At 59.2% G+C, this 14567-nt stretch overlaps 1 protein-coding gene across 1 annotated transcript; it reads right to left on the reverse strand.

The window, feature by feature from the left end:
* Nucleotides 1–869: 869 nt before the first annotated feature.
* On the reverse strand, nucleotides 870–9827 carry MBD3 (methyl-CpG binding domain protein 3; the record flags this gene model as incomplete). The annotated part of the gene is made up of 6 exons (XM_084250705.1): nucleotides 870–1077; nucleotides 2419–2596; nucleotides 2927–3017; nucleotides 3813–3950; nucleotides 4569–4728; nucleotides 9718–9827. The coding sequence occupies 6 exons, from the start codon at nucleotides 9825–9827 to the stop codon at nucleotides 870–872; spliced, it is 885 nt and encodes a 294-aa protein (XP_084106831.1).
* Nucleotides 9828–14567: the final 4740 nt, after the last annotated feature.

Below are 14567 nucleotides of genomic sequence, written 5' to 3' on the forward strand. Positions count from 1 at the left end.
GAACCCTGCGCCTCGGCTGTGGCCATTCCTCCTCTGTCCCAGAGTCTGACCCTCGGGCTGAGGCGTTTGGAAGCAAAGGCCAGAGTTCACATCCACGTGCATCAAACACAAGGGCTCCGCAGTGATGCCAACGTCCAGCCCCGTTTGTACCACAGGTTTATTGAAGTTTGAAAAGTCTGGGCTGTGCCACTGGTTTTCAGCGCTTCGGGCTGTCTTCAGGCTGTCTCGGCCTGTCCAGCCAGGCTGGCACAGGGGCTGTGCCCCCTCTAGAGGGCTGAGGTGCTGGCCCCAGAAGATTCTCTCAGGCTGCCCAGACCAGGAGGCAACACTGTTTCAAACCTATGTCTCCAGCCTGGCAGGGAGCCTGGCAGGTGGCGCTCCTGTCTGAGTTCAGGAGGCAGCTGTTGGCCACAGGCCGAGGCAAGGCTCAAGCTCAGGGGCCCGAGTCCAGCGTGGCGCATCTGCCTGAGGTGGGCTTCCTGCAGGCGCAGCCGAGGAACCATGGCACTTCAGAAACCCAGCCCTTGAGTGGAGAGTAAGCACGGGGCCCGCCGGGTGGAGGCCGTCCTCCAGTCGTGCTCCGGGGCCGAGGAGGGAGCACACCTGGGAAGGGCCAGGAGGATCCTTCCTCCCAGCTGGCCCAGCCCTGAACCTGGTCCTGAGCGAGGCAAGGGCCAAGTCTACAGAGGCCACGCTGGGGGGCAGGGCCTCTGGAAAGACAGTGGGGGAACAATTAGTGCTGGGTGGCTGTCCCCAGGCCCATCCAGGGAGGCAGGAGGCCCTCAGGGGGTGCCGCCAGGGAGCAGAGCCGAGGACTTGAGGTCACACCTGGTGGTCAGCACCTGGCACCAGCCGTGGCGGCACCTGCTCTAGACATGCTCCATCTCCTGGTCCTGGTCTGGCTCCTCCTCCTCCTCCTCTTCCTCCTCCTCCTCTTCCTCCTCTTCCTCCTCCACGCCTGCCTTGTCCAGGGGCGCCTCGCCATCCCGAGCCAGCTCCTCCACGTGAGCCAGCATGTCAGCCATCAGCGCCTCCTCCAGTCGTTTGCGGACCTGTTGCACCAGCTCCTCCTGCTTCCTGGGGACACATAGATGCGCGGCAGTCAGTGCCTCTGACCGAGAGTCAACCCTGCCTGCTGCCACCTTCCCCACCTGGGGCAGCCCTCCTGCCATGCTCGCCTGGTGCCGAGCCTGCCCGGCCTCGGGGGCAAAGCCCCCCAGCGTCAGTCAGGTCTGCAGACCTGTCACCCGCCTGCTCCTTTCTGCTCCAGCGCATACATGTGCACACTCACGCGCGTGTGCTTTCACCACCCCTGTGGCAAGGAGACCGTGGTGTGGGTCCACGAGTCTAACCAAGCGTCCCGCACCTCACGGTGACCGGTGCTTGCGATGGAGAGTGGACACGCCCCGGGTCCCACAGGCCGGGTGAGGTCACCCCATGTCCCGGTCAAGTCGCCCCAGTCTCTGTCAGTCGCTCATCTGCGTTCCAGGTGGGATCAAGTCCACACGCCACCCATTCAATTTTGGTCTGAACACCCCTTTCAGTTCTAGAAGTTCTAGGGGTCTTCCTCATTCCTAATCTTCTAAGTCCCCGCGCACCCCTCTCCCTCAGGACTGGATCTTAAGGAGGAAGTGGGGGGTGCAGCCTCAGGTCAAGCCTTTGCCATGCGCAGGGTACGGCGCTCCTGCCCCACCCACATGGCTTTTAAACCCCTGGTCCCCAGACAAAACCCCACGGGTCTGCACCCTACAGCTGGCACTGCCAGTCCCTAGCCCCTTCCCTGCACGGGCTCTCGGGGGAGTCTAGCATCAAGTCCGTACTCGTGCTTTGCAGTTTAAAAGAATGTTTCATCCCTCCAGCATTTCTAGATATTTCCTGTACCAATGCCAGTTCAAGGACGTCTTTACTAGGTCATTCCAGCAAACAGATGCCCTGAGTTTATCTGCACCTGGATAATGGCAGTGACCGCCCCCCACCGACCTACTCATCACCCAAGGATCTGCTCACTCAGGCCCAGCCTCAGGGGCCCCCAACTGTACCTTTCACCCCCCAGCCACACCCCTTCCTGTCGCATGCCACACTCCCTGCCACCCTCTGGAACTTTCACCCCTCTGCGGCCCCCCAACAGGCAGGCTGGTGAACCGCTCGCCCCTGAGGGAAGGCAGGACACACCACGAGCCCATCAGAGCAGGACAAGAACCCACTTCTCATCTCAAAAACGTTTCCTTAGAGCAAGGCCTTGTGCCCCCGCAGCAGGCCGCGCCACACCTGCCCTGCACTGACAACTGCTCGCTGAAGAGGCAGCGTCCTTGCTGACGCTTCAACAACACATGTGCCTGTCCCAGGACAGAGGACACTCACACGCGCTCGGACACTGGCCATGGACCAGAGAGGACCGGGACAGGGTGGGGGGGCTACCTGATGTCCTCGTCAGTCACCATGAAGGCCTTGCAGAGCGGCTGAGTGGTGTTGAGCCACACCCCGGGGTTCTTCTCCACGGCCGCCGACAGCTGCCCAGTGATGGGCATGGTGCTGGTGTGCAGGGCGCTGGCGATGGCGGACAGCAGCGTCTCGTCTGTGCAGCCGGGGCCCACCCCTGTGGGGGAGGAGCACCATTAGGTGTGGGGGGGGGGCAGCCAGACCTCCCCTTGTGAGCACGCAGCCGCTTATGTAAAACAGACTCGCTCTGCCTTTCCAGTAAGGGTGGGTTTTAGGGTGCAGGAGCAAAACCAAACATCTCAGGCCTCCGAGGGTGCCCCCGCCCCCGAGCTGTGCCATGGCCTAGTTAGGATGCCAATGCTGACAAGGAGCAGGGGACTGCTCTGTGACCTCTGCCAGACATCTTCTCTCTCCCCCAGGGTGGCCTCAACTCCACCTTCTGGGCTGTGGAGCAGCCCCTCGTGGTTGTCTCTGCCACCCCAGTTACCTTGCAGGCCCTTGGGGAGGTCCATGGTCTTCACCAGCTCCTCCGCGATGTCAAAGGCATTCAGGCCGCTGAGCTTCTTCTCCCAGAAGAGCTGTCACCGGGCGGACAGACGGACGAATGTGAGGCTGACAGACAGCCAAGCCCACCTAGTACTCATGACAGCCTCTGCATGACCTCTGACCCCACAGCTGCCAAGCTTGGGCAGTGAGGGGGCTGGTCTGGAGGGCACGAGGGGATTTCACAGCCAGACCCGCTCCCCACTTGGGGCAGCCTCACTGTGCGCGTGGATGGCTCATGGCTCCCCAAAGACTGTCACTGCCACGAGGGCTTCCTGGGCCCCACCAAGGGATAGGTCCCCTCTGCCCTGGATTTGGGGGTTCCGAGGCCCAACTTCAACCGAGGGTGAAGTCACAGGGCCCACCGAGGGACAAGGGGAAACTACCTCCATCACCCCCCAAGAGCCACACAAGTTTGCACCCCAAAAGGCACGACCACAAGTGCAGGAGCCAGGCAGACACAGACTTCTGATGCCGCCTGCAGCAGTGACAGTGCGGCCACAACCCAGGAGAGCCCTGCTCGCCCTTGGGGCCCCCGAGCGTCTCCTGCACACCCCACTTGAGTCTGTGAGTAAGTGGGAGCTGACGGAAGGCCCTCTGCGGCTGCAGAGACGCCAAAGGTCATGCCTGTTGAACGGCACCCACACCCGCAGGGCCAGAGCGAGAACACAGCAGGCTGCTGCGGCGAGGCCAGTTCCCACAGGACCCGTGACCCGGGGCGGCTGCTCCTGGCTATCGCCCAGCAGTGTGGACCAAGCATAGGAGTCTCCTCTGCGACTAGCCAGGGCCCCCTCCCGTGGTGCAGCGCCCACGTAGGCCTGGGAGCTCACCTGCCGAGGCTGCTCCACAGCCTTCTGGGGGTCACTCTTCACCTTATTGCTGGGGTGATTGGTGATCTTGGTCACTGGCTGCTTGAAGATGGACGCCGTCTGCCTTACAGGGAGGGCCGTGTTGAGGTCGGGCTTGCCCTGCGGAGACACACAGGCTGGTCTCAGGTCCCAAATGCGCCCAGCAGTGTCCTCAGCACGCTTTCCCAGCCAGTGCAGGAAAGTGCCCCTCTGGGCCCTGGGGAACTGACTGAGGCCCCTAATCACCAACACACCATGGTACCCACAGACCCAGGGTGCCTGCCAGGTCCTGCCCAAGGCTCTGGATGCACGGCTGCCTGCGGCACCCTCACCTCTAGGTCCTGGTGGTGCCCAGGCCAGTTCTCCTTACAGCAGGGGCAGGGCCAGGGTCCCCCCGAACATGTGTCCATCACAGATCACACCATGTCACTGGGTGCCAGGACCAGGAGACCACGAGCAAATCTACACCCAAGGGTGGCCCATCTGCTGTCAAGACATGCCACCTCCCAGCCCCCACAAACGCCATGTGAGGGGGGCCGCACCATAGGCCCAGCAGCGGCAGCAGGGACCTGCTCTCAGGGGGCCTCGTGCTTGTTCCTCCCACCTGCAGCTCCAAGGGTCCCTCAACAAGCAGTCATGGCTTTAGTATCAGGACAAGAGAACCTGGCTAGGAAAACCGCTCTTTGCACCAAGAGTGGGCTTTCTGCGGCCAGTGACCCCGGGGTGGGCAGGGCTCACCTTCAGCTGGTTGGAGGAGTCGTAGCGCACCCGCTGCCGGCTCTTGTTCACCTTGCTCATCAGCATCTTGCCGGTGCGGAAGTCAAAGGTGCTCAGGTCCATGGAGCCCCCCAGGTACCGTGCCAGCTGCGGCTTGCTCCGGAACTTCTTCCCACTTGGGCTGCACAGAGATGGGGGTTAGCAGTGGGTGGGGCGTACTGGATCCCCAGCCAGCAACCCCACGCTGGGGTTGAGAGTAGGGATGAATGCCCTATGAGAAGCCAGACTAACACTTCCAGAACATTCCACAAACAGAACTGGGCTGTCCGCTTGAGAAAAGAACTCAAAGATAGCAGGTATTTGAGGGACAACCCCTACGAGAAGTGTCCTTATGGTAAAAGTACCAGGAACTGGGGTGTCCTAGGGGCCAATCTGGAAAAGTTTATGTTAAGACTCGGGGCCAGGACCCCAAACAGCTGGTGGACACAAACTAGCAGGGAGGCCCTGCAATACTGCTACACACACACGACGTCAGTCTACAGGTTGCCGTGCCATTCACGGAGCTGACCCCACTCAGCCAGCACGCTCTGGACAGAACCACTGGCTGGGGATGGACGCTGGAGCAGTCACTCTGGAAAACAGCCCAGCTGCTCCTCAAGCCGTAAACAGCAATTCCACACCAGGTGTCTACCTGGGAGAAACAAACACACGTCCTTGCAAACACTTCACCCAAACACGCACAGCAGCACAATTTGGAACGAAGAATGAACAGCCCACGTGTCCATCACATGATGGACACACACAGCCACACCTGGACACTCACTCAGCCACTCAGACACAGCAGGGACGCTCAGGGAGAGAAGCCGGACACATGAGGCCACGTGGTGTGAGTCCCTGACGAGAAACGTCCAGGACAGGCCCAGCCAGCGACAGAGTGTGCATCTGTGAAGCCAGGGGCTGTGGTGACGCTCGTGGCGGAGGGGAACCCAACCTACAAAGCACCAATGTACACGCAGAGGCAGGTGGACGCTGTGGTGTGTGGACTGCGGCCACGCTGAGCGCTGGCGTCGTGGGTAGCAGGCCCCAAGCCTTCTGGGGCTACAAGCCAATCAACAGTCCCCTCTGGCAAACAATTCCTCAGTCTGACAGTGGCCGGGGATTGGATTTTTGACCTCCTGACAGCCTCTGGAACAAGCCCCTAATTTGAGTGATCGCGTGCCTGCCCCTCCAGATGTCCCACATAGGGCAGAAAAAGGGAACCCCTCAGCCAGAAGGAAACCGTTTCTTCCAGGATGTGTGTCTGGGGGCACAGCAGCCCATGCGAGCACCTGGCCTGCTGGGTGAAGCCACCGGAGGAACTTGTGCTATTTTCACCAGGACAGGGGGTCCTGACTGTCCCAGGGCCTCAGGTTACTGTGGAACCTTCTGGAGTCACTTTTCTGTTACACTCCGTGCTGGCTAATGTTAACACTGAGTCCACTTGTCCAGCAGCAAAAGAAACCCACATCCCGACCAGACTTAAAACACAAAGCCACAGAGAGGGAGGCAGAGAACCTGAGACATGCGCCAGCACTTCTGTGCCAGGTCACCCCATGCACACCTGCCTTGCCTGGCACTTGAAGAAAGCAGGGAGAGGGCCTCCCCGGTGGCGCAGCGGTTGAGCGCTGGGTTGCGAACCTGCCCGCAGCCTCCGCGGCACTGGTTCGATCCCCGGCTGCTCCCCGGCCACCGGAGGAGGGTCCCACATGGCGCGCAGACCTCTCCTGCCGCCCGCTGCTCCCCTCAGCAGTGTCCTTCGGTCCTTCTGCCTGCTCTGCTCCCTGCTCTGGCTCTGGTGAATTCTCTCACCCTCCCGCGCTTCTGACTGTACCCAGTGCATGTATAAACAAAACAAACAAACAAACAAATAAATAAATAAACATGTCCCTAAAATAAATAAATAAATAATTAAAAAAAAAAAAAAGAAAGCAGGGAGACACAAAAGGAAGATGAGCAGTTAGTTGTGAGGGACAGGGGAGAGGGCAGTGATAGGCAGAGGCTGGAGTTGGGGGGGGGCAATAAAAATGCTCTAAAATTGACCATGGTTACAGCCTACACTGCTGATCCCCTACCCCCACTCCCACACCTCTGGCCTACACCCCGGTTCTTCTAAGGAAAAATAAACATGTAAAAAATAAAATTGAGGTAATAACTGTACCAGAACGTACTAAAGACCAGTTATGCTTTTAAAAATTGTGTGGTGTGAATCACGTCTATAAAGCAGTTTAAGACAAAATGCACAAAAAGTGGGTTTGTAGGGCTGGGGTGAGGAATGAGGAGTGACTATTAACAGGCACAAGGCTTTGTTTTGGGGGTGATAAAAATGTTCTGGAACTACAGGAGTAATGGTTGTACAACTTTGTGAATGTACTAAAACCCGCTGCATTGTCTTCTGTTAAGAGTGAACTATATGGACTGGGAATCACAGCTCCACTTTAAAAAAGGTTTTGCAGACCCGGAGGCCAGAGAGCCCTTCTCATACAGCACGCAGAGGAGACACGAGTGCTCGGCTCTGGCACAGGCCCACGGCGGGAGCCTGGGAGCAGGACCTGCGGGTGGGGTGGGGCGGGGCTGGGGGGTCCACCACACCACAGGGATGGCAGAAGCTCCCAGGCTGGCTGGTGGTGGAGACGGGCGCCCAGAGTAAGGAGCAGAGGCCCCTCCCCTGGCACCATCTTTCGTGGGCACAAAGGGCCGCTGCGCATACAGGGTCAGCAGGCAGCGTCTCCTCGCTCACTGTAAGGCCGTGACCCGCCAGGCAGCAAGGCCAAGCTGACTGGCGCAGCTGGTTCCAGGCACCCCTGGCCTGCTCTTCAGAGAAAGGGGACACTAAGTACCTCTTGCTCTTCCCGTTACACCTTCTGGAAACAGCCTGTGCTCGGCACCCCTGGTCAGGACACTAACTCCCTGTAAGTCTCAACTTCCTGCCTGGATCATGTCCTAAGGTGAGACTTTTCACAAAGACACTCCCATATGGCCTCTCACCTCTCACACAGACCCTGGAGAAGCTCGGGGCTATGTCAGGTGGGAAGGTTGTGTGAGTGCCCCCCAAGTGATGGTTTGTGGGGTCACTCTACATCAGTCCCTCTAGAATGAGGAAACCAGACAGCACATCCCTTCAGGAGAGGCTGGGACACCAGCCCAGGTCTGTCTTCTCTCTAGATCAGAGGAACACGGGAAACGTACCCCTGCACATGCCCAGCTGCCCGGTCAGCAGAGGCCACATCACAACCCCCAGCCTCCCAGCACTGGGAAGGAGGGTGACACCCACCTGCACAGCGGAGCACTAGGCTAGAAGCCTGGCAGTGGCCGGACACCCTCTCTGGTCAGCCTGTACCTAAAAACCCCTTTTGTCCCATCTCGGTAGAGCTGCAGGAAACCTTAACTATAATCTCCACTCCGGTTTAGAGCTTTTCCCACGCTCAGGGCTGGGGCCTGAATGGACTCCCACACGGTTAAGGCTGAGACGCTCCTAGACAGGTGGGACAGGATAGTCCAGGGGTAACTCCTGCCCCCCCCCCCCAGGTGTCTGCACAGGTCAATCACCTACCCAGACCACTTCTCCTTACTTCTCTGTCAGGGATATGTCAATCCTCTGAGGCCCTGGGAACCACCCCGCTCAGTAAGGCACCCTGGGCTGACATCACCACCTATAATGGCGAAGGGCTGGTACATGTGCTATCACGAGGGAGGGCAGGCCTGGGGCTAACCCCGCCTCCTTCACCCCCCAAACCTTCTCCCCTGCAGTGCCAGACACTCAGCAGGTGCTGTGGGGGTGTTTGCTAAATTAACAAAGGAATAGAGAGGCAAGCCCTTGGCTCTGAAAAGAAGCCTAAGAGCACACTGGGAATGAAAGGCGTCCGAGTCCGCCCTTGTCCACCCAGGAGAGACCACAAGGCTTTGGATTCTCTAAAGAGCCAGCAAGGAATGATGCCACAGATGGCGGCAGCAAACGCGTGTCCCCAGAGACATGTTACTTGCAGTTCCACTGCTACACGCCCTGGAGGTACAGGTCCCGGTCAACATTAGTACACACAGGGGCACACCGCGCCCGGCTGCCCCTCGCTGCCCAAGGCTGCCTGGAACCCAGAAGCCGAGGCTGTCCGGAGCTATCATCTTTTCCCGGCTCACAGCCCGGGACGGCAGGGGTCCACAGGCGACCCAAGTGCAGGGTGACCGCTTCACTACTCCTGCACCCCCTCATCCTCACCCACCCCATCTCGGTGCCCGGACTGGCCACACACTGGCCGGCTAGCACCCTGCTGGCATTCAACACGTGGCAGGTGCCCACATGCTCTCCTTTCATGAGGGTCCCAAGCAAAGGGGAGGGGGCCGTCAAAACCCCAGGGAAACAAAAGCATCGTCCGCCAGTCAGAAGAAAAGGCGGGGGCAGGCGCCCAGCAGGTGGCCCGCAGTCTGGGCTGAGCGGCCAGCCGCCCACTTCTCCTTTATTCCACGGGGGGGGGCTGCGCCCCAGCCCTCACAGGCCAGGGCGGTCCCTCCTCCCACTTTGGAGGAGGGAAGATCCGAGGGCCCAAGACCCCAGCCCCGCGCCCATGGCGGCTACGGTGCGCGGCGCCCCGGGGGTCCCGCGCGGGCTCCCCGCCGGGCGAGGTCACGGCCACGTGGGGCAGGCGCGTGGGAGCCGCCGAAAGCGCGCAGCCCCCGGCAGCCGCGAAGGGCCCGGCGACCCGCACCGCCGCGCGCGCTTCCCGGCGCCGAGAACTCCGCTCCCGAGCCCCGGCTCCACAGCCGCCCCCGGGAGCGCCCCGCGAGGATCGGAGGGACAGCCCAGCCCCCACCCCGGCCTCCCAGCAGCGTCTGACCCGCGCCGGGCGCCCCTCGCCCAGCAGCAGGCGGGCCGCGGCGGCCGGACAAAGGCCGCCGCCCGCCCCGGCCGGCCCGGGCCCTCGGCGCGCGGGCGCCCGCACGTTGTGCCCCGGGGGTGGGGCCGCCGGGCGCGCACGCGCACTGGGCCGGGGCCCGCCGCGCGCCGGCACGCTCGCACGCACGCACTCACGCACGACGCACGCGCAGCACCCAGGCCGCAGCCCGTGAGGGGCGCCAGGCCGCCGCAGAGGCCGCTGGGAGGCGCCCGTTGGGGCCCTGCCCGGCCAGCACGCTCATTCACCTATAGTAAAAGACATCCCTGTGGCCGGCCGACAGCCCCGACCTTCTGGGCACTTCTTCCCTCTCCCAGCCCTGCGGGAGCGCCGGGCACTCCCACCTCTTCCGCTCCATCGCGCCCGGCTCCTCGGCCCGCCGCCGCCGCGCCGCCCGGACCCCCGCTCGCCGCCGCCGTCTCAGCCGCCGCCGCCGCCGCCGCCGCCACTAGCCGCGGCTGTTCCGGCCCGCGGGCCCCCGCCCTCCGCCCCCAGCCGGGCGCGCGCCGGCTTTGCCGCCCTCTCGGCCCCCTCCCCGCGCTCGCCAGCCCCCGCTCGGGGGGCCCGCTCCGCCCACCCGCCCGCGCGCGGGGCCCCGTGCTGCGCAGGCGCCGCGCAGGCCCCGCCCCCGCCGGCCCTCCGGGGCGGGGCCGCGCCCGGCGAGTCTCGGGGCGCCCCCGCCCCGCCCGGCTCGGGGCTCCGGCCCGCGGGCGCCGCCGCGGGTGTCCTGGCCGTGCCCGCGCGGGCCCCACTCCCGCCCGACGCGCTCTCCAGGCCCTGGGCCCAGGAGCCGGCCCCCTCCCGGCCCGCGCCCTCACCGCCGCCATCTCGCCCGCGCACCCGTGACCTTCCCAGGGCGCGTCCACCCCTTGCCCTTGCCGGCCGCGGGCCGGGCGGCTCCGTGCGCCCCGGGCACCGCCCGCCCCACAGACACTCCGCCACCCCGGCCCACACTGCTCTTCCGTGGCAGAGCCTGACGGGCCCAGGACGGGTGCTCAGGAAAGGATCGCGGAGCTGTGGGCAGAGCCGGGGCCGAGGCCGGGAGGCTGGGCTCCGCGACCCGCCTGCCCTAGCGCCCGGCCCTGGCCAGGCCCTGGCTGAGCCGGGAGGATGCTGGGACGGAGACCCTAGCTGCCCCGAGGGGAAAAGAGGGGTGGTCTGCAGGCCTGGCTCTCCCCCCCGGACGTGTCTTCCCAGCCCGTAGGCTCTGTAATTGAAGGCAAGTCCAGGACCTGCAGCCCAAGGCCGGGCAGGCAGGTGTCACTTCTTTCTTTAAAGTTTTTGGGTTGAGCATCTCCCTCCCCGGTGGCGCAGTGGGTTGAGCGCAGAGTCCGCAGCCTCTGCAGCGCAGGTTCAATTCCTGGCCTGCCAGGGAGAAACCCACATGGGGCGGCAGACCTCCCCTGCCTGGCCCCTGCTCCCCTCAGCAGTGTATTTCAGTCAGTCTGCCTGTTCTGTTCCCCGCCCTGTCTCTGGTGACTCCTTTCACCCCTTGCGCCTCTGGCCTGTACCCCAGCTCTTGTATAAATAAATAAAATATATTTTTTTTAAATAAAGTTTTTGGGTAAAGGCAACTTCTCGAAATTCGCCCCCTTCCTTCCTGGATTCCCAAGGAGCTCGCTGTAAAGACGGCAGCAGGCTCCAGTGAGCAGGGCTGCCTCTCACAGATAAAGGGCAAAGTGGCCAGGCAGGCACCCCGAGAGGTGGTCACCATGTTACAGTGCTGGTTGAGCAGTTAGATTCACATCTGCCCAGTTCAGACCTGAACCGACTTGAGAACCCTGGCCTTCCTGAGGGACAACACTCTTAACAACTGGGTGTGTCTTCTTCCTGGGCATGGGACTTCATTTCTTAGTTTAAAAATTATACCCTCTCTGGGTGCTGACCTAGTTTGCAATCCCATGGCCAAAAGCAGCAAGGAGGTGGGGATCTTCAATAAATAGGGGACCCTTCACAAAATGGTGAGGTCAGCCAACGCACCAGTACACTTGCTCCTTTTGTGGCAAAACCAAGATAAGGAGGTGAGCGGCAGGGGTCTGGGCCTGCGGCTCCTGCATGGTAGCTGGCGGCGCCTGGCCCCACACCACAGCTTCGGCTGTCACAGCGAAACCCAAGACAGGAATTGGAAGAGCAGTGGGAGTGCCACAATGTGAACCATTGCCGACTTACGATAAATGGGTTAATTTATGTAACAGAATGACTTCAATTTGTTAATGTATGTCTGACACGCATTAATGTTGCTTCTCAAAGTCTTGGCAATTAAAGTATTTTTACTTTTGGGCCTCCCTGGTGGCACAGGGGTTAAGCATCAGCACGGTGAAGCTATCTGCAGCCTCTGCATCGCAAGTTCAATCCCCGGAGCTGACCCACATGGCGCAGCAGACCTCTCCTGTCTCGCCTGCGGCTCCACTCAGCAGTGGATTTTAGTACATCTACCCCTTCTGCTCCCCACTCTCTCTGATGAATTCTCTCCCCCCTGCCCCCGTAACTCTGGCCTATACCCCAGCTCTTGTATGCATAAAATAAATCTTTAAAAAAAAGGGCCTCCCTGGTGGCGCGGGTGGTTGAGCGCTGCACTGGGAAGCTGTCCACAGCCTCTGCAGCGTGGGTTTGATCCCCACCAGCTGGCGAGAATCCCACATGGCACAGCAGACCTCTCCTGTCTCGCTGCTCCCCTCAGCAGTGTATTTCGTCAGTCTGCCTGTTCTGTTCCCGCTCTGTCTCCAGTGAATCCTCTTACCTTCCTGCACATCTGATCTGTACCCAGTTCTTGTATAAAAATAAATCTTTAAAAAAAAAAAACATTTTCACTTTTACTAGAAAAGAAAAAAATATATAGCTACAGGGACCTCCCTGGTATCCCAGAGTTTATTTATTTTTATAGAGGCATATTTTACTTATTTATTTGTTTGTTTTGTTTATACAAGCACTGGGTACAGTCAGAAGCACGGGAGGGTGAGAGAATTCACCAGAGCCAGAGCAGGGAGCAGAGCAGGCAGAGGGACCGAAGTACACTGCTGAGGGGAGCAGCGGGCGGCAGGAGAGGTCTACGCATCATGTGGGACCCTCCCCGGTGGCCGGGGAGCAGCCGGGGATCAAACTGGCACCGCAGAGGCCGTGGGCAGCTTCGCAACCCAGCGCTCAATCGCTGCACCACTGGGGAGGCCCTATCCCAGAGTTTAAAGACAGCGCTACCAAGCTATGGTCAGCCACTGTAGCATGAGTTCAATCCCCGGCCAGCCAGGGAGCTACCCACGTGGTGCAGCAGACCTCTCCTGTCTTGCTCACTGCTCCCCTCAGCAGTATATTTCAGTCAGTCTGCCAGTTCTGCTCCCCACTGTCTCTGGTGAATCCTTTTAACTCCTGCACCTCTGGCCTGTACATCAGTTCTTATATGCATACATAAATTGGGCCTCCCTGGTGCTGCAAGGGGCTAAGACACAACCTGTGAAGTTGTCCACAGCCTCTGCAGCACAAGTTTGAGCCCCTGGCCGGCCAGGGAGCTACCCACATGGCACAGCAGACCTCTCCTGTCTTGCCTGTTGCTTTCCTCAGCAGTGTACTTTGGTCAATCTGCCTGTTCTGTTCCCCACTGTCTCTGGTGAATCCTCTCACCCCCCCCCCCCACACACACACCTCTGGCCTGTATCCCGGCTCTTGTATGCACAAATAAATAAATCTTAAAAAAATTTTAAATCTTTAAAAACATAATAAAAATCCTTATTTGGAGATGCATGCTGGGGCACTGAGCCAGCAGTAACACAGTGTTAGGATTTGCTTTAGAATTCTGCAGAGGGCTAGGCCCCAGGTGTGGAGAGGGAGACACTTGCCTGGGGCACAAAGTATGAAGGGGCCCTGAAAACCTCCATCAAGATGCATGGTATTTAGTGCAAACTTAACAATTCAAAACAAATGCAAAAAAATTATGATGCACAAAATATCAAAATGTTCAAGATGGGACCAAGCAGCACCGTGCTGAGCCATGTGGAGTCCAAGACAAAATAAAGGAGACAGACCCTTTTATATGTATTTTTTTTTTAAAGATTTACTTTATTTATGCACACAAGAGCTGGGCAGGTGTAGGCCAGAGGTGCAGGGGGTGAGAGGGCTGAGGGGAGCAGTGGGTGAGTCAGGAGAGGTCTGCTGCACCATGGGGGTCAGTTCCCTGGCTGGGGATTGAACTCCTGCTGCAGTGTCTGCCCATAGCTTCATAGTGCTAAAACTTAACCCCTTGTGCCACCCGATGCCCTGTATTTTTTTTTTCCTGTATGTATTTTTAATGGTTAACATTCCCCCCAGAATTAAAGTGGTTGAGAATGTATTAACATATGGGAAAATTTTTTAACATAATAGTTTGCTAAAATATTTATATCCAGAATTTTACTGGGGACTATTTGTTTGCTTTCATGGGACCAAACTCAGCTATATTTTCATTAAAACAATCATTATAAAAAGTTTATGGATAAGCACACACATCTCCTTTTGCTTATGATACAGCTTAGCACAGTCTACTCTGAGTTAGAAATTGCTTAAAAATTATAAGTGTAACTTGTTTATCGCATATTGCACCCCTCGTGTTATATGACAGATATATTCAGATATAATATCACAGACATTATTGTAATAGCAAGTGATGGCAGACAAATGCCCCAATAGACTAGTTAATAAATGGTGCATGTGATATAGTACCAGGTAGCCCTTAAAAATTCAAATTGCTATGTTTTCAAATGGCAATGGCAAACCCCCACACTCCCCAAAATAAGCTTTGATGAAAAGAGAATGCACAAAGTGAAGCCCTGGACCTCCCCAGTGGCGCAGTGATTGAGCGCCGTGCTGTGAAGCTGTCTGCAGCCTCTGCACCATGGGTTCGATTCCCGGCTGGCCAGGGAGAAACCCACATGGTGCAGCAGACCTCTCCTGCCTCGCCCGCTGCTCCCCTCAGCAGTGTCTTTGCTCTATCTGCCTGTTCTGCTCCCCGCCCTGTCTCTGGTGAATCCTCTCACCCTCCCGTGCCTCTGACCTGTACTCCAGTTCTTGTATAAATAAATCAATCTTCAAAAAAAAAAAGGGAAGCCCTGACACCCCCTGCCAAAACACA

The sequence above is a fragment of the Talpa europaea genome (genome assembly GCF_964194135.1).
Source record: "Talpa europaea genome assembly, chromosome: 12".
Taxonomy (NCBI): domain Eukaryota; kingdom Metazoa; phylum Chordata; class Mammalia; order Eulipotyphla; family Talpidae; genus Talpa; species Talpa europaea.